The sequence below is a fragment of the Pogona vitticeps genome, chromosome 2 (assembly GCF_051106095.1).
Source record: "Pogona vitticeps strain Pit_001003342236 chromosome 2, PviZW2.1, whole genome shotgun sequence".
NCBI classification, from domain to species: Eukaryota; Metazoa; Chordata; class Lepidosauria; order Squamata; family Agamidae; genus Pogona; species Pogona vitticeps.
In genome coordinates this window covers 122,105,230-122,131,681 of record NC_135784.1, presented here as the reverse complement: position 1 = coordinate 122,131,681, position 26,452 = coordinate 122,105,230, and the positions used below count along the sequence as shown (strand labels likewise).

General features: G+C 39.7%; 1 protein-coding gene across 1 annotated transcript; it reads left to right on the top strand.

Annotated features, from left to right (window-relative positions):
• Positions 1-2,942: 2,942 nt before the first annotated feature.
• On the top strand, positions 2,943-26,076 carry TTC1 (tetratricopeptide repeat domain 1). Its single transcript, XM_020809286.3, has 8 exons — positions 2,943-3,104; positions 7,876-8,205; positions 13,458-13,518; positions 18,606-18,718; positions 19,820-19,856; positions 20,834-20,982; positions 22,175-22,229; positions 25,526-26,076. Exons 2-8 carry the CDS (start codon positions 7,900-7,902, stop codon positions 25,657-25,659), a joined length of 855 nt encoding a protein of 284 aa, XP_020664945.3. The 5' UTR covers positions 2,943-3,104; positions 7,876-7,899; the 3' UTR covers positions 25,660-26,076.
• The last annotated feature ends 376 nt before the right edge of the window (positions 26,077-26,452 follow it).

The following is a 26,452-nucleotide window of genomic DNA, read 5'->3' as shown; positions in this document are numbered from 1 at the left end:
TGCTTTAACAGCAGCAGAACATGTGAGACATTTAGATAAAAGTGTAGTTTTCTATATGGCTCTATGTGAAATGTTTGAGAAAGGTGTAAGACAATTTTAAAATAATTTTCAAAGCAGTAGTTGTGAAGCAGTGTAATCCAAATGCAATGATGTACCAACTAAAGTGAATCTGAATGGGCAGAATGTCAGGTCATGGATTCTGATACTTGAACATCTCCTTAAGAGTTCTACAGAACTTTACAGGCCTCTAGGGAAAAAAAATCAGAAGATTAACATTTCTCACAGCTGGCATTTATCCCAAAGAAGGGTTAAATCCAGAATGAAATCAGCCAACCATTTCCAATCATACTGAAATTAATCCGAGTATCAACCTTTTAACTGTTGCAATAATACCTAGCAACGCCAGATTTTCTAAAAGCTTTATGTCTAAAAGCTATAGTAAACTATTGTTCAAGCCTCGATTTTAAAAGAACTTTCATTTTCAGGGCAGTTATTGGCTTTTGGGGGTCTCCTCGGCCTTACCAGATGCAGTTATTACCACCTGGAATATAATCAGCTAGAGAAGAGCTGTTTTGAAGGTACAAAATTGGCATATATATCAGAATCTGGCTCCCCACTCAGCAGCATCAGTCCAATCGTTTATCTCTCTTCTCCTTCCCGACAACTACCCCTATTTATTTGTCTGTATTATTTATAGGCTGCTTTTCCCCTGATAAAAAAGAATAGAAGATAATAGAATGATAAATACGTTAAAAAAGAATTACTGTAAACTATATGCTAATAAAAATACAATTGAATAATAAAAACCAAGTAAACATTTAAAACGATCTTAACTTTAAAAACCTATTCCTATTTTATTGTTTTTATGCACTGGAAGCTGCCTAGAGTGGCCTTTTAGGCCAGATGGGTGGGGTAGAAATCAAATAAATAAATAAATAAATAAATAGATAAATAAATAAATAAATAAATATTCAGGGACTCAGTCATGACTTTCAAAAGCCTGCCTGAAAGTGTTGATCATAATAAAAGAGTCAAAAGTTTTTTCCTGCCTGAAAGGATGGCTCTTTAGCTGTTGGCAGAAAGATAAAAGGGAGAGGGTCAGCCTGATCTCTTGATGGAAGGCATTCCATAACTTGGGAGTGGCGACAGAAAAGGCCCTCTCTTGTTTCCCCATCAGCTAGCCTTGCACTGGCAATGGGACCAGGAGAAGAGCCTCATTTGACCATCTTAAACACCAAGAAGCCTCGTATAGGGAGATACGGCCCTTCAGGTTGTCTGGCTTTCTTATATTCCCTGCTTGGTGGGAACTTTCCTTGATGGTCTCCCCACTTCCTCTGCTTCCTTCCTATCCTGCTGAGTCTCTCCAGCCTTCTAGCTCCACTGGAGCATTCAGGTCTGGATAATGCCCAGAAGGGATCCACCCCATGCCTAGCACATAGTTTGGAAGGCCAGTGGGACATGGAGGTAGACTCTTTTTGAGTACCCCTGCTCACAGCCCTTAAGTCTTATTTCAGCATAACAAAAATAGGTAAAGATGGCGCTTTGGGGCTGCTTTAAGACCAACATATTTCTTTTGTTGTGCAAGAATCTCAGGAAATGGAGTGTAATCCAGAAAAGCTCATGCTAAAATAAATCTGTTCCTTTTAAAGGTACAGTAGGATCACCTGTTATCCTAAAAGAATATAAATGGATACAAAGTAACAAAGATGTCTTAACAGTCCAACCGTATACACGTCTATTCAGAAACAAATTCAACAGCACTTACTCTCAGGTAAGAGCATATACAGTAGTGTTGCAAAACAATTCTGTGAGTTATTCCTATTTATTCAGAAGTAAGCTAGCCAGAATTCAGTGGGACTTACTTCCAAGTAAATGGATACAGGAAAAAGTGCCACATGGAGACAAGCTTCCCAACATTGAGAGCGAAAAATTTGCATCTGGAAGAGCCAATGGGACTCCTACGATGTTAGGTGCCACTTTGAACTTGGGCAACCCTAATTAAGTACATCCAAAAGATCGGATCATTTACAGCCTTTGCAGATCTTGCAAATACAAACTAAACGCTGTGGTTCTTCTTTGCGTCTATCCAATTCATGTTAGGTTTCCCGTTTTCCCCGCTACCTTTTATTTTTTTTCCAGTCAGTCTTGTCTTCTCAGGCTACTACTGTATGTCTATAGTCATTTTCGTTTCTAGTCAAGAGATCAGTTTGGGTTCAGTCTAGGACCAACTTATTCGTCCTTCTGGTTGTCCCCGGTATTTTCCAGCCCCACATTTCGAAAGATTAAAGTTACAAGGCGGCACCCCGCAACTCCTGCCGCCATTATTTCAAAATATGAACTATCAGAAGGGGGAAGGAAAAGGTGGCAGCCTGAAGTTTTCGCCTTCTGGATTTCACTGAGCATCACCTAAACCAGTGGTTCTTAACCTTGGGTTACTCAGGTGTTTTTGGACTGCAACTCCCAGAAACCTTCACCACCAGCTGTGCTGGCTGGGGTTTCTGGGAGTTGCAGTTCAGAAACACCCGAGTAACCCAAGGTTAAGAACCACTGCCCTAAACTCACCACCAGAAACGAAGCAGTTACCACGCATATTTCCGGGGCTTCCCTCCCTCACTACTACAGCCATAACCAATCTTACTGTGGAACAAGTTCCATTAGACTGCGACATATTCTGGAATAAACAGACACAGGGGAGCCTTTATGGCATTGCGAGCAAGGTTTTTAATAATACAGCACGTCCGTCGTCCACCGCTCGTGAGTCACCACCCATTCTGCTCTACATAATCCTTTGCCCAGCCCTTGTCACAACAATTGGATCTTCCCGAAGACTGGTGTGCGACGTCACTGTGACTCGTCTGCAAAAACCCGGCCGAACCTAGGCTCCGATTTTCAACGTCATCCAAAGGTTGCGGCTGCTCATTGGTCAGCTGGGGGATCAGGAAGCAACGTATCAGCGGACGACACAGCGACCGGAAGTTGTTGGGGTAAAGTAGAGTAGGGGCGGAGAGTGAGTTGTGGTTTTTGGTGTGGGCCTGTTTGCCCGAGAAAGCGAGCGGTGGTCGGGAGGGAGCTGAGTTGAGGAATTGGACTCACGGACGCACTCGGTATGTTCCTTGCTAACGTATAGGAGGAGGGAGGTGTTGTGGAAAGGCGGGAGGATTGTCAAGGGAGAAGATTCTTTATAATCTCCTTTCTGTGAACAGTAATAATGGCCTCTAGTTTCGGTTCCAGGGGTATTTAGTGCATTTAAAAAGCAAGAGGTTTTGTGATACCTTAAAAAACAGGAACTTTTATTTTGTGCTAAGTTTCCATGTACAGCATCTGACTTCATCAGGTATAGTGCTGAAGTGCTCTGTAGTTCTTCTAGATCTGATCAACTGCCACTGTCCCTAAAAGCTAAAGCCAAATTAAACTTGTTATTGTTTAAGGCGTCACATTGTTTTTGCTGTAGTAGCCAGCTATGTATGTATGCATGCATGCCTCCCCTTCACAGATTGCTGCCTTGTCGTGGCGAAGGGGCTTGAGTAACTCAGAGAAGCTATGGGCTATGCCGTGCAGGGACACCCAAGACGGACAGGTCATAGTGGAGAATTCTGACTAAATGTGATCCACCTGGAGCAGGAACTGGCAAGCCACTCCAGTATCTGCCAGGAAAACCCCATGAACAGAAACAAAAGGCTAAAAGATATGATGCCAGAAGATGAGCCTCTCAGGTCGGAAGGCATCCAATATGCTACTGAGGAAGAGTGGAGAACAAGTAGAAGTAGCTCCAGAGCTAATGAAGTGGTTGGGCCAAAGACGAAAGGATGTTCATCTGTGGACGCGCCTGGAAGTGAAAGGCAAGTCCGATACTGCAAAGAAAAATACTGCATAGGAACCTGGAATGTAAGCTCTGTGAACCTTGGTAAGCTGGATGTGATCAAACAAGAGATGGCAAGAATAAACCTTGACATCCTGGGTGTCAGTGAACTAAAATGTACGGGAATGGGCAAATTCAATTCAGTCGATTATCATATCTACTATTGTGGCCAAGAATCCCGTAGAAGAAATGGAGTAGCCCTCATAGTCAATGAAAGAGTGGGAAAAACTGTACTGGGAGACAATCTCAAAAATGGTAGAATGATTTCAGTATGAATCCAAGGCAGACCTTTCAACATCACAGTAATCCAAGTTGATGCACCAACCACTGATGCTTAAGAGGCTGAAATGGACCAATTCTCTGAAGACTTACAACACCTTCTAGAACTGACACCAAAGAAAGATCTTCTTGTCATTATAGGGGACTGGAATGCTAAACTAGGGAGTCAAGAGATATAAGGAACAACAGGTAAGTTTGGCCTTGGAGTTCAAAATGAGGCAGGGCAAAGGTTAATAGAGTTTTGTCAAGAGAACAAGCTGGTCATCACAAACACTCTTTTCCAACAACACAAGAGGCAACTCTACGCATGGACATCACCAGATGGGCAATACCGAAATCAGATTGTTCATGTTCTCTGCAGCCAAAGATGGAGAAGCTCACAATCAGCAAAAACAAGACCTGGAGCTGATTGTGGCTCTGATCATCAGCTTCTTATAGCAAAATTCAAACTTAAACTGAAGAAAGTAGGAAAAAACACTGGGCTACTCAGGTATAATGTAAACCAAATCCCTTATAAATAGTCTATGGAAGTGAAGAACAGATTTAAGGAACTAGATTTGGTGGACAGAGTGCCTGACTTGAAGAACTATGGATGGAGGCTCGTAACATTGTACAGGAGGCAGCAACAAAAACCATCCCAAAGAAAAGGAAATTCAAGAAAGCAACGTGGCTGTCCAACGAGGCCTATAGAAATAGCAGAGAAGAGAAGGGAAACAAAATGCAAGGGAGATAGGAAGAGTTACAGAAAATGGAATGCAGACTTCTAAGAATAGCAAGGAGAGACAAAGGGCCTTCTTAAATGAACAGTGCAAAGAAATGGAGGAGAATAATATGAAGAGATCTGTTCAAGGAAATTGGAGATATTAAAGGAAACCTTTGTGCAAATATGGACATGATAAAGGACAAAAATGGTAGGTACCTCACAGAAGCAGAAGACATCAAGAGGAGGTGGCAGGAATACACAGAAGAATTATACCAGAAAGATCTGGATGTCCTGGACAACCCAGATACTGTGGCTGCTGACCTTAAGCCAGACATAGTGGAGAGTGAAGTCAAGTAGGTCTTAGAAAGCATGGCTAACAACAAGGCCGCTGGAGGTGATGGCATTCCAGTTGAACTATTTAAAATCTTAAAAGATGACGCTGTTAAAGTGCTACACTCCGTATACAAGTTTGGAAGACTCAGCAGTGGCCAGAGGATTCGAAAAGTCCCAATCCAAAAAAGGGCAGTGCCAAAGAATGCTCCAACTACTGTACAATTGCACTCATTTCACACGCTAGCAAGGTTATGCTCAAAATCCTACAAGGCAAGCTTCAGCACTATTTGGACCGAGAACACCCAGAAGTACAAGCTGGATTTCGAAGGGGCAGAGGAACTAGAGACCAAATTGCTAACATGCATTGGATTATGGAGAAAGCTAGATAGTTCCAGAAAAACATCTATTTCTGCATAATTGGCTACGCAAAAGCCTTTGTCTATGTGGACCACAACAAACTATGGCAAGATCTTAAAGAAATGGGAGTCCCTGACCACCTTATCTATCCCCCGAGAAATCTATATGTGGGACAGGAAGCAACAGTTAGAACTGGACATGGAACAACTGATTTTTTCAAAATTGGGAAAGGAGTATGACAAGGCTGTACTGTATATTGTCCCCCAGCTTATTTAACTTATATGCAGAATACATCATGCGAAAGGCTGGAATGGAGGAATCTCAAGCCAGAATTAAGATTGCTGGAAAAAATATCAACAACCTCAGATATGCAAACAATACCACTCTGATGGCAGAAAAGAAGGAGGAATTAAAGAACCTCTTAATGAGGGTGAAAGAGGAAAGCGCAAAAAAAAAAAAGTCTGAAGCTCAGCATCAAAAAAACTAAGATCATGGCCACTGGCCCCATCACCCCCTGGCAAATAGAAGGGGAAGGTCTGGAGGCAGTGACAGATTTGACTTTCTTGGGCTCCATGATCACTGCAGATGGGGACAGCTGCCATGGAATTAAAAGACGCCTGCTTCTTGGGAGGAAAGCGATGACAGACCTAGACAGCATCTTAAAAAGAAGAGACATCACCTTAACGACAAAGGTCCGCATAGTTAAACTATGGTTTTTCCAGTAGTGATGTATGGAATCGAGAGCTGGACCATAAAGAAAGCTGACCGCCAAAGAATTGATGCTTTTGAATTGTGGTGCTGGAGGAGACTCTTGAGAGTCCCCTGGACTTGAAAGAGAACAAACCTATCCATTCTGAAGGAAATCAACCCCGAGTGCTCACTGGAAGGAGAGATCCTGAAGCTGAGGCTCCAATACTTTGGCCATCTGATGAGAAGAGAAGACTCCCTGGAAAAGACCTTAATGTTGGGAAAGTGTGAAGGCAAGAAGAGAAGGGGACGACAGAGGACGAGATGGATTGGACAGTGTCACTGAAGCTACCAATATGAATTTGACCCAACTCTCGGAGGTAGTGGAGGACATGAGGGCCTGGCATGCTCTGGTCCATGGGGTCATGTAGAGTCAGACACGACTAAACAACAACAACATGCATGCCTAATGTAGGAATGAGCAACTTTGATGGTGTTAGGATTCACTTTTCTGCCCCTTGGATCTTCTGGGGCTGCACATACTTTTAAAAATGGGGGGGGGGAAACACCCCCACGAAAATATGAAAATACTAGTCAGTTGATATCAATTCTTGAAAACTGCAAGTAGACATATGGATCTCTGGAAGATTCCCGGAGCACCAATTCAAAGATTTTTTTGGGGATAACATTTTTTTTTTTGAGTGAGGGATTCTGGTAGGGCGGGGGAGGGGATAAAAAGAACCACGAGGAGCTCTGCGCTGCTCCATGGGCACACACTGGGCACTTTTAGTGGGCTTGTGTAGAGCGGCTGGTAAGGCAGTGTGCTTTGTGTTTTCTATTGATTTTGTTTTTATAGCTTTTGATTCTTGTGTCCTAGGAGATGGGTTTAGTTTATCTGGTGATTTAGTTAAAATATTTTTACTCCACCTTTCTCCTTATATGGCTTACAACAATTAAAAGGCAGTGTTTAAGTTAGTAACAAGAGGTATGCGATGTTAAAAGCATCAGTGAATACAATACCAAAAACATAAACAATACCAAAACGCATTCAGTGCAGTACTACGATCCAGTTAAAAAACCCCACTCAGGCAGCCATTCAGTCTGGAAAAGCTTGCCTGAAGAAAAAGGTTTTCATCTGCTTGTGGAAGCACATGCCATTTCTTCTACTTTCTAAGCTGGAAAGACTGTGCAACATAAAGCTGCCTTTTTTTAGTATACTGTCTTTATGGAAGAGAGCAATGATTTCCATTGTAAGGCATGCATACAATTTGAGTTAATATGAATTTGAACTGTAAGGGTGCAATAGGTATTAAGCTGGTTGGAGTTCTGTATCACTAGTTCTTCAGCTTAGCCATTTTGATCTGTGTTCATAGTGGTGGGCAAAACTGGTAACAACATAATCATGTTTCTCTTATTGTGGGGAAAGAAGCTTGTACCAAACATGATTTTATACTCCAACCTATTTCATAGAATACTGTTTGGAGAATAATGAAGTATTCCTTAAGTATTTCAAAGATGGGTCCAAGGAGAGGTGGCAGAGCAGAGGAAACATGATCAGACAGACGGATCAATCTGTAGGTGTTTAAGAATGTGAGCCTTTAACGTTCTTTTTATGGTATCTGTTGCTGTTTGTAATTTGTATTTCTTTGATTCATAGAGGCTGTCACTCTGTGGGCTCAATATGGAGTCTGAAGATAATGTTTTTCCTGAAAAATTGGTTGAAAATTTGAAACTCTCAGAACAGCAAAACACTTCCCAAATCAACTGCCATAATGCACATGTCCCCAAACTTGATGAAGAAGGAGTAAGTCCTGATACAGCAGCTAGAGAAGATGAAGACCTCTTCCATGACTGTAGTGACTCTTTTGCATCAGAGGCAGTAGAAGTTAATCACAGTGGAGAAGCTGATACTTCAGAGAATCAAACAGAGCCAGATGAAAAATATTTGCTAGAACTTGAGAAAGATATGTCAGAAGAAGAAAAGCAGGTATGCTTAATTAAAACTACAAATATATGTTTTGAACATGATATTAAATGCCTTTCTAGTCCAAATCACATTTTATTTAAGGTAAGGCCTATTGATTTAAGTGAAATGCATTTCAAGTGAACATGCTTTGTATATAGGGTTGTTAAAAAACTATTGTAGTTTGATCCTGCACATGTTCCCTTGGAAAGAAAGTCTTACAGATTTCAGAAGTAATTGTAGGATTGTAGCCTGTTCTGCATATTTTGAAATAAATCCCGCTAAGCCTATTAAGTCACATGCTAAAAGAGTTTATCTAGGAATAGTATTTGAGTGCCTATTGGAATATGTTAGTATTTAAAAATCTTTCTCTGTTTTATCGAAGAGATTTGGAGAAGATGTGGTTTGTGATATGGTTAAGGAAATCATTGTTATTTGCTTCAGGTCACTTCTGACTTGTGGTGATCCTGTGAATTAATGACCTCCAAAACAGCTTGCTCAGATCATCCAGACTAAAAGCCATTGGATCAAACCATTTCACTTTTCCTTGCATTGTTGTTTAGCTAGATGGCCTGAATCTGTTTAAGTTCTAACAAGAATACTCTATGGCCCCTGGACTGGAAATGTTCATATACATTTCCAGTCTATGGGTCATATACATTCCAAATCTAAATAGATTTGAAAAAATGCAATAATTCTAGGACCATGGAACTCTGAAGATGTTGTATAATAAGAGGCCATGGTGACAGCAAAGGTAGTCTTTACTGCCTAAAGAACACTCTGTTGCTTTTTATCAACCTACACTGAAAAAGTGTTCAATGATCCTGAACATTTCCTAGGTTTGATCATGGGTACAGAAGAGTGAAAAATCTTATAAGACAAAGGAACTGATGGTCAGTAGAAAGCCTAGTTTTGGATTTGCCTTTTCTTGGAAGAAGTTGTACTTACCTGAAGAATCAAGCCTGTTACCTGAGAGTCCTTCTTGATCCTGTGAAACTCCTAGATTCCCAGGGAGTTACAGTGGCAAAGAACATGTTTGCATAATTCATTTAGGAATTCCCCTGTGGTGAGACTTGGGAGTAGTCACACATCTTAGTCACTTTACATAGGAGTATGATGTAAGGTATAAAAAGGTCTAAAAGTGGCAGTTGCTGCAAAATGACAACAACAGTTCCAGTAACTAAAAGATCATCACATTAATTTTCTGTACACGGAAAGCAGTGCTCAGGATTGTACAACAAAGACTTTCACTGCATATGAAGCAAGAAATGCTTGATTTTATAAAGGAAGAGAAATTAGAGATCATAATGCAAGTATTTAGTAGATACTTGAATGTACCAGAGAAATTCAGAAGAAAACAAAATGCTTTACAAGTCATAGTAAAGGCTTCACTCTGTGAATGATGAAAGTTATGGATAATTCTAAAAGAAAATGAGTGTCCCATGATATTCAGTGGTCAAAATTATGTCAGCATAGTCAATTACAGTAGAGTAAGTCCATAGAATCAGTGGGGATTTGGTGAGTCAGCTCTTCTATAAGTTCCATTCATTCAAATAGGCCTACTTTAACTATAATTTACTATGCTAAATTAAGTCATTGTTAGAGTAAGTCAATTTGAATCAGTGGCACTTATGGAGGAATCCAGTCACCATTGATTCAGTAGGTCTCCTCTACTGTGATTTAATATGCTAAGCAACAGGATAGTGGCCACTGTCTTGATACGTAATTTATACCCAGGGCAAGAGATAAGTATTAGCAAGAATACGGAGAAACAGAATAGTTTCCAGTGGGCAAAGGCCTCAGAAAAAGGGTGTATTTTCTGTCATTAATTCATTCATCTTATTTGAAGACATGTATGAAAAGCTAGATTAGATTCAGATGGAAGAGTGAAAATTGGTAGAAGACACATTAATTTAAGATACCCAGATGACACTATATTAATGGCAGAAAAGAAGCAGTGGCTTGAAATGTCTTATGCTGAAAGTTAAAGAAATACAAAAATAGGATTGGAGATTAACAGCTGTAGAATAATTGCGTCATTTTAATATTGGCAATCAAGAAATAAAATTGCCAATTTTTGAAAGCTGTTGTGGTGTAGTAGACAGAGTTTTGGAGTATAACTCAGAAGATCTGGATTCAAATCTCTGCTTTAACCATGGAAACTTACTGGGCTGGCAGTAGTAATACAATCCTTGAACATCTTGCATATCTCAAACTCTCTTTTTGCTGTATAAAAAGCGAGTTGATAGCACTTGACAACAACAAAGATTTTTATATACCTTGTTTCAGTTAGCAAAATAGGGACTGCAATCAAGACACTGAGACTTGAAGGACTTTGAAAATATCCTTAACAGTTAGAATGTGTTTATGACTAATGCCAAGATAATCCATGTGGCATTCCTGATTACTGTGTACAGATGTGAAAGCTGAATGGTAAAGAAAGGTGATGGGGGAAAATCATTGAAATGTGGTGTTGGAAAAGAGCTTTACGGATTCCATGCACCACAAGGAAGACAAATAAATGGATCACATCCAGGTCATGCTATGGCTGAACTCTCAGTAGATGCTAAAATGACTAAACTGAGACTGTCATACTTTGTACATAAAGAAATATATAGGGTCATTATTTGTTCACATTTTAAGCATTAAGAGTAATCTATATTAGTAAAGCATTGTGTTTTTTCCTTACTGCTGTCTTGTTCTGCTTCAGGTTGCCATCTGATTTTTCCATTCCATTTGTTGATGCATCTCTAAATCAGAAATGGTCAGTGGACAAGGTCCAGACAGTTGCAAGCACCCTGTGCTTGTAATAAATTCACTGGACTCGTACAGTTTTAATCACTTACACATTGGCCCTTTTAATTTCAAAGCCTAATTTGAATAAAATTTAAATTTAAGACACATTCTGCAGTGGTTGCTGGGAAAATTCTTGCAATAGAATTATTCCAGAGTTTGATAATAATTTGTTAAATACTAATAAGCTGTGGCTTATTGCCATTTTCCCAAATTCGTCATTTTAGAATTATCTACGGTGTTAACCATTTGAATAATGATTAATTTTTCACATTTTTCTATTTGATTCCATTAATATTAGAAGTACTTGGGGTGGTTCTTTGGACATTTATGGATTTTTAAAATGTAATAATTAATGGGTTTTATTAACAATATAACAATTTAATTTTATATCCTTTCTAAATGGCTTAACCTTGCCCAATTCTCTTTAATAATTTAACATCAACACAATGGTGTTAATAATGCTAATGTTCCAAGCTGTGGCTTATTCCCAATGAAAGCAGTGCTCATATAGTTGCTTATAGTGGCCATCTGCTTTTTTGGCACAAGCTTTCTAGACTTTCTTTTTGGCCTTTGCAAGCAGCATTCAGTCAGGCCAAGATTATTCCTCTAAACTAAAATGAATATGAAATGCATTTTTAAAAGCTTCCCACATTGAACAAAAGTGACAGTATGTTGGTCAGGCAGGTTTAAATGGCCCTCTGTGAGTAGAAAAGAATTCTGAGGCTAGAATAACTGCTTGTGAAGATATCTTAAAATGCAGTGGGAACAATTGGAACTTCTGGGATTCTTACTTGCAGATGCAAATCAGATTGTGCATATTTAGCCATTCCTTTCTTCCTCCACATTCCTATGAGAGGAAGATGTGCAACAGTACGTAACACATCTTCCTCTCACATGTATAAGTGAAAGATGTTTTGCATTTAAGCTGAACTCTTGCCCCATAAATATTTAAATAAGCAAAGGAAAGTATATATTTGCTTTGTATAATCATGTGAAAATACACTACAGTACTTCTGATAGCATTTTCCTGTGATTAAAGTCTATGAAACCTCTTGCTAAAAGAGACCTTTGGGTAGAGTGGGCGGCATATAAATTAAATCAATCAATCAATAAATAAAATAAAAGGTCTTAAGGCTGAGATGAAGCTGATCCTACAGACGGCTTCTATCTGTAGTTTGGTAGCAAAGTTAATTTTGAGTTACTTTAGGTGTTGAGTTATCAGTGGTGCTAATGTTAAAACAGTGAACATGTAGACATGTAAAAAAGAATGTCTCTTTAATTGTTTATACGTATGTATTCATTGTTTAAGTTAAATGAGTATGTGTTGTCTTGCAAGCCTTCATGTTGTAGGTTAAGCCTTTATGATGTCATATGTTGGCCCTGAGCTAGGAGGCAGATTGGGGGCAGTATTGAAGAAGGTGGCAAGCTTGGCTGCAATGGATGTGAGACTAAAAGGACTCTCAAGGGGTCTGGGATATGCAAGGGAGTAGAGGGGATGCCAAACTAAGAAGAACTTGAGGCTGATGAAAAGAGGGTAGAGGAGCAGGAGGACAAGGGAAGCAGGGGTGGAGAATTTAGGCTTCAGAATAAAGTAATTGATTATGTTTGGGTATTTTCTTCTTAGCAGGCCATGCATCAGCACATTTGCTAAGTTACAACTTCATGGGGTAGCCCACGGTGGGAAATCTTAAACAAAACTTGAGGGTGTAAAAGTATTTGTGAAGCGATGTATTTCTGGAAAGCTTATTTTTCCACAGATGTTGCTTGTTATCTTATCCAAAGATCAAAGACTGTTGAAAAACATGTGGATGAATGTAAACACTATGACTTTAAAATTATGTTCTTACTTCCTTTAATGTTGAAGGTTTCTTATGCTGTCTCTGGTAAATGAATAATTCTTGTGGGCTTTGCCATGAGTTGCAAAACAAAGTTGAAATCACTTTTCATTGTTGATTAGAACAAATTGCTATATGATAGCCTACGTATATAGCCATATCTGTGAGATGCAAAGTGATTTGTCTCATGTTGCCAGCAAACCAGCTACACATTCATAAAGAATTTGGTATGACAGTATCTTAAGAATTTGATTCTTTTCTTTCTAAACTAAGGAAACTGAATGTGCTGTTGTGGTTTGTTTACATTGTTTACAGGTAACATTAAGGAAAGTCTCCAATACTTGATGTTTTTTTTTATTTTTGTGTGTGATTTTTTTTTTCTTGTGTGGTGGGAGGGGAGTGAGACTTCATCCAAATTTTGGAGCTTGGCTTCCTTTCAGAAATCAAAAACATTGAAGTATCTGCAAATCTGGGAGACAATATATTAAAAATATAAAAGCTTTTTAGTAGTTATCACAGTATTACAGATTAGAGTTAAATGTAATTTCCAACTTTGTTAATATTAAACTGTAACTATTCTACTTTGTTTACTCTTCTGCTTTTAGGTAAATATTGTTTCTTAACATGGTGTTATGTATATTGCAGAAGAGAAGAAATGAGAGTATAAAATTGAAAGAAGAGGGAAATGAACTGTTCAAGAAAGGAGGTAAGCAAACTGTTTTGTGCAATACACTCTTTGATCAGGTATGAGTGATGCATAGTCCTCATCTGCTTTACCATCTACCTAAAGACAAATTCAGTTTGTTACAGAGTTGTTGCCACTTTAAATCCACAAGAGCTGGTGGACTACAGCTCCCATCATTCTCAGTTAGCATGGTCACTCATTAGAGATTATTGAATCTAGCAACAGTGGTGGCCCATGTCCTCAGCAAGTACACAGTATGTTTGTAATTAGAGGATATAAATTCTCTTTCCTCCAAATCCAGTCCTCATTTTTAAAATCTCTCACAGCAGTTTTTCATGATTAAAATACTTTTCTGTTCACATCACTATTACCAATTTGAGTGCTCTCTGCAACAATGCAGGACTATTTGTCTTGTTGCCCAGTAAAATTTGTTTTTATGACCAGGATTGCTGAACATAAGTTTTTCTTCTACAAATCACATGGCTTTGAGATTTTTTTTTTCTGGCATGTAGCAGCTCCATGAAGGTTCTTTGCATCTTTTTTTCTTTAATTAGTTGTAGGAGGGAAATTAATGTGTAGGCTCAAGGGAATATATATTTTTCTCTAAAAGAAAAGGACTGGGCTAAGGATTGAAGTAGGAGTATGCTAAAGAAGCCTAGAGGAAGGCAAGTGCAAAAGATGGAACTGACACAGAAGGAGTTTTTAAAAATTCTCTGACTGCTTTTGTTCTGGTTAGCTGCCAGGCTGAAAGTGAGGGTAGGATTAGTGACACAGCGGTAGAGGGTAATCTGGTAGCCCAGAGTAGCAAAGTACAAATAAGGAAAAAACATGAAATCTTCAAGGAAACATAGCAGCATGGACTGCTCCTGTTCATGGCTCAAAATGTTCTGCTTTTGCCCTTTTCCAGGAGAGTTCATTTTCTTTCCACTTCTGATCATGTCAGCATCCCATGCTCACCGCGAATACTTACTCCTTGTTATATCCCCTCTATAGGATTTTCCCCCAAAAAAGATTCTTAATACTTATTCAAATCTTCAGATTTTCTTCAGCTTGCAAATATCCTTCTTATATGAGGATGGTGCTTTTTTGAGTACATAAAGGTTCCTTTTAGCAGAGTTCTGTACATTTTTGGCCAAACTTTGCATCTGGCCACACACACTCTATGCTTGCCATGACCATGTTCATCCCACAGTGGAAAGGGCAGTAACTTTGACATCACACCATGCTCAGGGCCCAGTATAACCGAGGAGGGGGTCCCTGCTGTCTTTCTCAGCTCTGAACTGCAATGGAGACTTGTGCCTGTTCTGCTGAAGCTGATAAACAGTCAGAAAATGGAGAGAAGTTCAGTTCGCTCCCCAAGGATCACCAAGGCACAGTAGAGAGAGCACTCATTTTTTTTCTCCAGGCTGTAGAGGAGAACGATCCCTAATCCTGTGAGTGCCAGTTTAAATGATATACTTACCAGTTGTAAGTGCATAAATGAATCCCTAGCTATATCTCAGTTTCTCTTGACCTAGATGTACAGTGGTGCCTCCTTTAACGGCGCTAATCCGTTCCAGGAAAATTGCTTTTAAGCGAAAACATTGTAAAGGGGGGGGGGAACCATTGAAACGCATTGAAACCCCTTCAATGCATTCCAATGGGGCCAAAACTCACCATCCAGCGAAGACCCTCTAGAGGCAGCCGTTTTCGCTGCCTGTCTTGTGAGGAATCCATCCCAGAAAACAGCAGGGAGCCATTTTGTTTACCTGGCAGCCATTTTGAAACCGCCGATCAGCTGTTTTAAAATTGTCGTTTTTTGCGAAGAATCGGTTCCCGAAGCAGGGAACTGATCATCACAAGGCGAAAAAACCCCATTTAGACCATCATTTTGCGATCACAATTGCGATCGCAAAAAGATCGTCATAATGCGGTTTCATCGTAATTGCGGGGCAATCGTAAAGCGAGGCACGACAGTAGATGTGCAAGCAGTTAAAAACAAACAGGCAGTAGCACGTACAGTGGTGCCTCGCTTAACGATGTTAATTGGTTCCAAAAAACCCATCGCTATGGGAAAACATCGTTAAGCGAAACACCATTTCCCATAGGAATGCATTGAAAACCGGTTAATCCGTTCCAATGGGAACGGATTACCGTCCTTAAGCGAAAATCGCCATAGGAAACATCGCTAAGTGAAACAATGTTTCCCCCAACGGAAAGCCATTCAAAAGCATTGCAGCCGCTGCAATGCTTTTGAATGGCTTTCCAATTTCCGTTTTCGCTCATTTTTAAGTGTCTTAAAAGGACACTTAAAAATGAGCGAAAACGGACATCGTTAAGTGAAAATCCCCCATAGAGAACATCGTTAAACGATGAGGAAAATTCCTCCAAGAAATACATCGTTAAGTGAATTCTTTGTTAAATGAAGCAATCGCTAAGCGAGGCACCACTGTAACAGCTTCTGTCTGCAGACCACGCACTGTTTTAGGACAGATTTCTTTGTTGCTATCAGGAGCATAATTGTGGAGTCCTTTGTTCTCCCCTATTCCTCTCTTTTTGAATGTCCTGGGATGCTCCTGTTGGATCACAGGCATTTCCTTACCAGTATTCCAAAACTGTGTCAACACTGCTAACACTTTCTGTCTAATTTAGAGGCACATTATATCATCCTTTAGCTAACACTGTTGCCTTAGAAAAGAAGCTAGGATGTGCTTTTGAACACCTGGTATTGCTGGCCAGGTTCCTATTACTAGAGTATGCCTCCATTAGATGTCATAAATAACAGTGGAAAATTGCCATTAGTTCAGAAGTTGGGGCTTATATTTCTTATTACATACCAGCCATAGGACTTGACATGCAACAAGAAATACAAATGTCAGTTTTTTAACTAGCAGCAATTTGCTGCTGCAGTTTGTCCCTTTGAATTATTCTAATGTATGTGAGTAATAGAGTTTTTGTTGCTAACAGTTCCAAATGGCGGCGGCTGCTAGAGTGGGAGTATCTTGAATTTTGGGAGAAAAGTGTTCCAGAACATTTTTCTTATTCTATGATGCCATCTGTTTTTATAACTATGTTTCAGGATGGTTTGAAACAACAGATTGTATAATTTTCCATTTTAAAAAGCAGATCATGCATGAAAGGCATTTTAAAAGGCAGAACATTTTGTAGCAAAGTGGAAGACAGTTGGCACTCCTTGAGCTTCCTGAGTTCACCAGAAGGAAAGGAGTGCAAGGTCCCAGCCCCTGCTCAGCTCTTTGATGCTTAGCTGCTGCAGGAGTGCTTGCTTGGGAGCATGGCTAAGATCCCTGAAGCTGGTGGTTAATTGACCGGTGAAACAAGTTGCCTTTGGGCCATTATAAGTACAGTAGCTTTGTATTTTAATAATTCTGCAGAGATCCAGAACCAGAAGAGTTTAGTATAGATGCATGATTCTGTATTTTTGCGTTTTATCCATAAGACTACAGTGTTTCAGATACCCTTTTTAAAAAATGGTTTCTCTTGAAAATACAAAGCTTCTACCAAGAAATGAGTGGAATACTATATACAGTTTGTTTGTTTGTTTGTTTGTTTGTTTGTTTGTTTGTTTGTTTGTTTACTATGCCGCCCACTCTACCCAGAGGTCTCTGGGTGTCTTACAATAAGTTAAGGCTTTGTGAAAGTTATTCATTAGAAATAGCTACAGCTATAATAGATGGAGCCGTTTATGGGCCTTTTGTAAACATTTAATTGTGATCTTTATTGGAAAATCTCCTTCTTACCTACATGGTGAGAGGCAAGCAGATAAGGTGGTAAAGTGTAGTCAACTTTAATTAAAACAACTGATTGTAGAGGAGAAGTGTGTATGAATGTTACACGTTTTTATAAGTTGTTTTGGAGTAAACCCAGTTGACCTTTTAGCTTACATATCAAAATTATGTATGTACTTGCAGAAAACAATAAACCCAAAGAATACTAAATAACAAATATCCTTGCATGAGAAATGTGCATATCTCATGTTGAGTAAATTGTATTCAAACAGTTCAAAAGTTGAAAGGCGCCTTTTCTCATAGTCCTAATTAATCCTATCATTAGAACATTCTGAACTTAGTGGCTACACGCCAAAGTTAGGCGTACTTAAACCCACTGAAATCAGTGGATTTAAGGCTTGAATTGTATTTAGGCCAATTCTCCCCCCCCCAAAAAAAGTACAATTTCCTCACTAAGAAACTTTACCCCTCCTGCAGGGACAGTAGTATTCCTGGTAGATATAGGGTTATCTCCTGTCTAACTTGAAATAATCCTGTTTATTTAGAGAGTAGGTTACTTGTTCCTTGGGTAGAAATTTCCGTTTCATAATTTTGTAAGCTTTGTCTCTCAAGCTTATGCTATCCCTTTCGTTGGACTCAGAATATTAAAGCCTGGAATATGTGTTTGATGTCTGTAGCGTTCACCATTTATTAGATCTATGGTTCATGTATATTATGTAATGGAATGGTTCATGCATATTAATGTTGCTTAGAGGCGAAGCTGGGAGAGATGCTATAAGAGGCGGAGCCTGAGTCAGTCAGGGAGAGTCAGTTAGAGAACCGTAAGAGTCAGTGTGTAGAGAGAAAGGGAGAGAGTAATAGAGTGTGTAGTTTGGGAAATTTAGGTGTGATTAGCTACTGAAGATATTTATGAATCTCTAATCAATAAACCAAAGTTTTATTTAAAAGAACTTGAAGTGTGGACCTGAATCTGAAGTAATGGTGATTTAGAGATCACCTGGTGGCAGCAAGTTTAAAAGAAGAGAGTGTTTGCCTTCCTGTGCTCGGAGGCTTGAAGGTCAAGCAAAGGGGCACGAGGGTGGACGCCACAGTGTCAAATAAAATACCTGATAAATCCAATTTCCTTTCCACAGCAAAAGTTAAGTGTTGTGTGTGTTTTCTGGATTAGTGTTTGATTGCATATAGAGAAATTGTAGAGTTTGCTACTTATAGAGTAGACAAAAGATAATTGAAACCATGTAGGTGTTTGTTTTCTTTCTGCATTGCTTTTTGTTTCAGTGCTGTATTTTCTGTGAACTTACAAATGGAGAAGAATGAATTGGTACTAAGAGTGTCTCTTTGTGTTGCCTCATCTCCTGCCATAATGTTTCATTCAAACTTTAGATTATAAAGAAGCTGAAGATTCATATGCCAAAGCCCTGCAGATTTGTCCAGCCTGTTATAAGATGGACAGATCCATTTTATATTCAAATAGAGCTGCAGCAAGAATGAAACAGGTAACAATCATTACAAAGAGTGAAGTGTTAAGAACTAATGTGATGAATGCCAAGATTATTCTTTCAGTTTTGAGCTTTATACAGTAGTTGAAACTGCAAATGCCTCCATGTTGTTGTAATGCAGTGTTTGCTCACTGTAGGAGAATGTGGAGGAAACGTTGAACTGAAAACATAAAAAGTTAGAATCTAGGCAACTAAGGAGGGTTGCCGGAAGAACAGAATGGCTCATGACTACTGTTTTTGGCTTGGTTGCAAAGGCGAGCTGAAATTGGAAGACCCCACATTAATAACCCAGCAACTGAGGTTAATGTTAGAGTTTTAGGCAACACCTGGATAGTACCATATTTATTTATTTATTTATTTATTTATTTATTTATTTATTTATTTATTTATTTATTTATTTATTTATTTATTTATTTATTTATTGCGTTTATACCCTGCCTATCTAGTTGAACGACCACTCTAGGCGGCTACCCACATATATAACAACAATATAAAATATAACAAAATTTGTATCTGGATAAATTCTCCATGGTTCCTCCACCATCGTTGCTTTCTTGTCATGGAAGGTGCTGGGTCCAAAGAAGAGTGTTTCTGCTCAAGTGGAGGCTCTACCTGAGCAAGAACCCTAATTTCTTGCTTGTGTAGAGAAGCTTCTATGTGAAGGCGAACCTCTATTTTTTAGATATGTTGCTTGCCATGTCTGGGAGACAACAGTGGTGGGATGAGCCCTCTTTGCCAGTGGAAGTTACCCAGATAATTAACACCCACATTAGGCCGTTGTCTTTGGCAATTCTGGCTACTTGGCATTAACTAAAGTTTTGTCTAGGTTAGCTTGCTTTGCATTTATTTTCCAGTAAATGGGAAATCAGTGTTTAGTTGAAGTTACTGTCCGTCAAAAAAAACCCCTTGTATCTTATTTTTCTGAGAGCTTGCCTGCAAATACTAATTGCACTTTGCTTACTTTTTGCAAGCTGTCTTTCCCTGTGGTTTTCAGTTATGACATCCAGAACTCGCTCTTTCTGTTTTTCTAAGCATAATTGAAAATGCAAAATCCTTTTCAGTGCTTGATGTTAAATGTTTGTGTAACCTCTTTTCCAGGATGAGAAAGAAACTGCTATAAGTGACTGCAGCAAAGGTAATTTTTATTTGTTCTGATGTTCTTTATGCTGAGTGCCTGTTCTGGTTGTCATCTTCATATATTACCTTGGGTACAGTACTCACAATACACAGGGTACTGTATTTTTTAGAGATACAGTGGGTGGATCTGGTCCTCTATAGCTGTGCTGTGAGAGGTGCAGCCTCATGGCAGAGTGGTTGAACTGCAGTAGTGCAGTCAGGATTCCTCTTACAACCTGAGCTTGATCTTGATGGGCTTGGATAGCCAGCTCAAGGTTGACTCAGCTTTCCCTCCTCCAAGGTTAGTAAATCAGGTACCCAGTTGGGTGGGGTGGGGTAATGTGTAGCTTGCATAATTAAAATTGTAAGCCTCCTAGGAGAGTGTTTTAAGTTCTATGGGGTGATATATAAGCAGCACATGTTGCTTTGCTATGAAGCTATTGTCCAACTGCCTACCTACTTAGATTTGTACAGCAATGGGTGAGATCAGTCTTGCATCAAGTGCCTAGATAGTGGGGGGTGTCATCACTGAGGATTCACATAATTTTTTTAAATCATGTTTTTGGTTGGTGCTTCAGTTATTTTCAAAAGAAATAGGCATACTGTTAGATCATACATTATGTTAATTGTAAGTAGTCATACTTTATATTGCTTCAGTCTTTTGTGTGTCTACTGTAAGTAAATAAAATTAAAGCTAGTGCTTACAAATTTTGCTACTAAGAGTGTATACCTCTTAGTAGCAAAATTTGACAGTAATATATTTTGGTTGCTTATACTTCTTTAATATATTTATTATTTAACTTTACAATGAAACCAAAATTAAAAACTCTGAAATATGATGTTACTTGAGTGCAAGGCCATTGGGTTTTGTTGCTGGTGCTGGTACTATTTCATGACATAAATGTATTTTGGAAAAGGCTAACTCAACAGGAACTGGTAGGAATGCTCAAGTTAAATGGTTCATAGTACTGTTTTTATTCTATTTTCTAATTCTAGCCCTGGAATTAAATCCAGACTATATCAAGGCACTACTGAGGAGAGCAGAACTGTATGAAAAAACAGAAAAGTTAGATGAAGCTTTAGAGGACTACAAAAATGTATTGGAAAAAGATCCATCAATTCGCCAAGCGAGAGAAGCTTGTATGGTAAGCTTTACAGAAAAAGAGTAAAAGACATCTATTGAAAATGTTGGGCTTTTCAAGAAATATGTTTTGTATGTCAGTGGCCAGGCTGATAGCTTTCCGTGCTTCTAAACAAAAGCAAAGTCAATGTCGCAGTTTTACTCCAGTTTTATCGAAGCCGATGGACTTGTAGCAGGTCCCAACAAACCTCTTTTGTTAGAATGAGTACTTCACTTATGGTCAAGTGTGGGAAGATTCTTGCAAGCAGGTCAAAAGAAAAGCATAGATTTCTGCAGTATGAACTTTGAAAGATTGTTGACTTCAAGAAACCTCAGAGTAGATGATCATGTTGTAACCTTTTGATAAAATCTTATTTCTTTTCACACAGCTACATTCACTTGTGATGTTAAACTTGTGAGAATTGTGAAAGATGAGTTTGTTAAAATGCTCTAAAAATTTTTTTCTAGTACAGTCGTAGGGTCCATCTTGTGGTAATTGGATTCCTGGAAGATGCACGGTCTGATTTGTTAATCAGAAGTTTGTAGTGGTCCTTTTCATAGCTTTCATTTTCATTTGAGAACCCAGAAACCCCAAAATTAAGGATTGCCTTTTATTTGTGTTTTTCCTGGAGTTTGGTCAAATTCATGTTGGTAGCTTTGGTGAGACTGTCCAACCATCTCATCCTCTGTCATCCCCTTCTCCTCTTGCTTCCACATTTTCCCAACATCAGGGTCTTTTCCAGGGAGTCTTCTCTTCTCATGAGATAGCCAAATTATTGGAGCCTCAGCTTCAGGATCTGTCCGGTGAAGGCTTAATCCAAAGAGAAATATGGGCATAATCTGTGGCTTCCTACAGGCCATTTCCACAGAGCTCCATGAAACGTATTGTTCTCTCCTGCTTGGCACATGTAGCGCTGAGTGCCTAACAGTGTACTTATGGTGTCTTGGGAATGGGAGATCTGCTAGTACTCTATTTCTCTAGATGAAGCAAAGCTACTGCTAGATCACTCTGAATGCCATGCATAGGACTCACATTTGAGATAACAAGGAGGTCCCTTGCGGTGATTGTGGCTCTGTCTGCACCTCTGGAAACGATGGTTTCTTCTGGATTTTTTCCTACCAAGCAGCACATTGAAATGTGCACAGTATATCATGAGTAAATAAACTCTGTTGCCAAAGGCATCTTTGCACAATTAATCCTCTGTTTGTCTTCTTAGCGACTGCCAAGAGAAATAGAAGAACGTAATGAAAAACTCAAGGCAGAGATGTTGGGTAAGCATCTTTTTTAAATCTAGCTTGCTTGTGGTAATTTCCATGTATCAGTATAAAATGCAAATACTTTCCTATGCAACCTTCACTGCAGAAGGAAAAATGATTCATTGTACTCTTTCCATTCTTGTTTAAATTGACCATTTTTCTGGATTTCTGGAATCCTAGCATTTCGGCATACGAGAGGTGTTATCTTCCAGGAAATGATGGCTTCATAAGTGTCACTACTTGTACAATATTACTCCCAAGTCGTTTACTGGTATATGGGAGCCATTTTGTCATAGAGTGCATTCAGAAGTCCCAAAACTGAATTGTTGAGAATTGTGGCTTCTCCTGAATGGGACAGTGTGCTCATTCAGGTTGCCTAATCACTGTCTCTGCAAGCAGGAACAGCTAAACATGCCATGAATTGATCCTTCATTGCTTTGTGTCACTGCTGTTCTTTGTCACCATGGCATCTGATTCTGGTAGTTCTGGCTTGCCTGTCCCCCAGCAATAAGTTCACCAACTTCACCAGGTTTAGATGCTATGCCATGATAAACAAAACAAAAGCTTGAAGGTTTGTTTGCCTATTCCTCTTATAGCAGGAGTTTATCAGGTACACCCCACCATCTTTGTTTCTTGGTTTAGCGAGTAAAACCAACTATAGTTTTTTGTGACTTGGATGTAACAATTGAAAGAGGTTAATGGGATCCATTTGTTTTGATCTTAACAGATTTGTATTATAAACCTTCTCTTTACCTCCCCAAACTTGGGAAAGGAGTAGGCACAGCTAGTTCTTACTTCAGCTTTGAAAGGAGTGATAATTGCTCTGTGAATGCTGCAGCAGACATGTTGCTTGTTGATGCACTCAGTCCCTGGTACATTAGGAAAAGTGCCTTGTGTGTGCAGACATAACTTGTGTGTGGTTCAGCATTTACTGGAGCTACTGTGTTCTTGCATTCTCATTTTAAAAAAACTTGGATGTTATTATGAGTGTGTGCTTGTGTGAATTACATTGTTAAATCAGTGTTCCCCAACCTTTTTGGGACCACAGACCGGCTGAGCCTCTGAGGAAGGCAGGGCACCCCCCCACACTCGTATGGGCACGCTCTTGGGCACATGCGCACTTGCTCTCAGGTGCATTCACGAAGCGGTGAGGGAGTGCTCATGCTCCTCCACCCCTTCGTGCATGTGCAGGAGGAGTGCCTGCCTCCCTGTCCGCCCGCCCGCCCACCCCTTTGCGCAGGTAGTCGGGCACATTCATGAAGGCGTGGGCGTGCGCATGCGTGCGCAAAGCAGCTGTAGGAAAGGGAGTGTGTGCAGGGGTGGGGTGGGAGGTCTGTCTCCATGGCCTGGTTTGTCTCAGGCCACGGGCTGGCAGCAGCTGCAGACCGGGGGTTGACGACCTCTGGTTTAGATCATCCAGAATGTGAAAAGACTCATAGTGCAGCAGTATACCTCTTGCATCTCTGTCCACTCTGGTTACTGAAAACAATAGACTGCCAGTGTGGAAGATCTACCGTATTTCCACGCATAATTTTGGTCTCTCACTTGATTTTGACTGCCTGCGTACTTCTGACAGTGTATTGTACAGCTGTCATAATCTGTTTTTAATGTAAAGCTGCGTCTCAGCCCCACAGTGCACATGAAATGCCACCTCCTGCAGTTCAAAAGAACCAGTTTATAAATCTAAAAAAATTGATCCGAAGCTTTAGGTACATAGGGGAAGTGACAGATGTGCTGATTTTTCCTGGCCACTGTACCTTTCATGGCTGTGCTCCCAATTTGTTGCTTTTTAAAGATTGTCTTCTGTAAGGCGAGCTAGAGCAGCTTCTTTTATCTGGGCTTAAGGAAGAAAACTATTCTATGGGCAGAGTGGAAGTCATAGGAAAAATTATCTGCCTGTAAAAAAAATTATGATTCAACACACACCCTTTCTGGCATGGTGTTCTGCATAGAAAAATTAAAATGGCACAATAACCAGCTTTCATACAGGCCAGGTTGGATAGGAGGAGTGCATGAAAGAAGGAGGTTTTGCTCTGGCCCTGGCCACTCCTGGCATGGGCCCCGTGACCTTTCATCCCCCTCCATATCTAGCCCTTTTGGACAAAAAGGTTGCTTCCTCTGGTTAAAAGGCAAAGTGAAGAGAAATGTCACCAGCCCTCTTCTATCACCTGTCAACTATAGAGGCCAGCTTTATCTATTTACTATTTAGAGGGCACAGCTCTTTAAAAGCAACTAGCTTGTCTGTGAACGTAATATTGACTCCAAAACGTCAGTGAATAGTTCTGAACAATATTGAACGGTGCAGTGCTAGGATGTGGAAATGGAGTCTTTACTGAAAATTGCTGCCACTGATAAAATGCCTTACCCCCCCCCCCCAATGGCTTCTCTATGACAAACAGGATTCCACAGGAACTGTGGGTTGGGAACAGTCCGGAAAGAAACCATATTTGGTAGTAAAGTGTTTTTAATTAGCTTCTATAAAAATGCCATATCCTTATGGGCAAGTAGGGGAGAGGCTGGCTTGTGGAGGGGTATTTCAAGAAGATGATGTAGCACAGTCTTGTGATAGCTGCTTTCTTGAACATCTGTGCCTGTGTTGCTTTAGTTGTAGCTATTCCTTCTAATTCTTAGAATCTTGTGATTCTTAATCTTTTGGTCCCAGGCATGGGTTGTTTCCAGTTCACACAAGTTTCAGTTGTTTGCTTTATGTGGAGTATGGTATGCTTATCCAGTGCACTTTGCCCTTTTATCTCCCGAGTGCTTAGTTTCATCATTGACTTCAGGCAGGATTTATTTGGCAATGTTAGGTTTTGATTCTTTACTTACTTCATAGTTGTTGGTGAAAAAAACAATCTTTGACTGGGATTGTTCCTTAACAATTTTTTAAAAAGTATTGCTCCTAAGTACAGTCATGCCCTGCTTAACGATTACCCCGTATAACGACGAATCCGCTTCATGACAATGTTTTTGTGAATACCAGTTCCTCTGGGAGGATAGGGTGCTGACATCTCCTGCTTGCAGATTGCCCATAGATACCTGGTTGCTAAATAAGCCTTTGAATTTACCTGGCATGCCTCTTTTTATAAACCTTTTTGTAAGTGCTCAGCTCCTGGTTGCTTATTTTCACAAGGTGGGTGTTGTGTCAAAATATAATTACTCTCGTGGTGGCAACTCTTTACCATCAGGGTACATTTCTTTATTGTTGAATGAATTTATTCTGATAGTATCCATGTGGGAAGGAAACATACTCTGTCACAGGGATCTTGTACTTTTATTGGGAGATAACCTCTTTTTAAAAAAATATATTGCAGGTAAACTGAAAGATCTTGGAAACTTGGTGCTCCGACCTTTTGGCCTCTCAACTGAGAACTTCCAGGTGAAACAGGATTCATCAACTGGCTCTTACTCCATCAACTTTGTTCAAAATCCAAATAACAACCGATAACATAAGCCTTCCTTGCAGTAACATGCTTGGCATGGGTGTTTTTACTGAATGCAACAGGATGAATAAACACCTTAAGGCATAAAATCTTTAACTAAATGTAAAGATTTGATCATAGTCCTATGCATTATTTTCTCCTGTGGGGTACTTTTGCAGGTGTGGACTGTTGGGGGAAGTAATCTAACCTGTACAGTAGAATTATATGCACTTTATCTGGGCACTCTGCACCCTCTTGTGGGGGACAGGAGTTCACCTAGCTAAAATAGAAGAGTCAAGTGCACCCATACCTGTAACCAAAATGCAACCATTTTGTGTTTTGTGGTGACTGCGAATTTCTGTGTGAATGAGACAAAAAGACTGAGCTCTCCATTTACAGAGGGAACCTTATCTGAAGTGAAATAAAACCTTGGTTCTCTGGGCTGCATGTTGTTGCTTTTTACTCCCCAAAGCAAACGTGCTGATGCTTTTCAAATTTATATGTTGTAGGAAATAACATGGTTAGTTTCAGTACTCCTGTCAAGCCTTGTGTTTTATGATGTGTTCTCAGCGCATGAATCAAGGTCTTACGGGTGAAGACTTAGGCGTTCTCTTTTCTGGAGGGGTTGAGTGCCTGATTATAAGAAGCTGAACTGCAATTTTTAACAAAAAAATCTGCTAAAATATTCTGATTACGCTTTTCTTGTTCCTGTTCTTTCATTTAAGCAATGATGCAGGAACAATTTGGAGAATTATGTATCCAGTGCCGTTTTCAGCTATTTAAATCTATACACTATTGCTACACAGCCTCAGTTTCAAT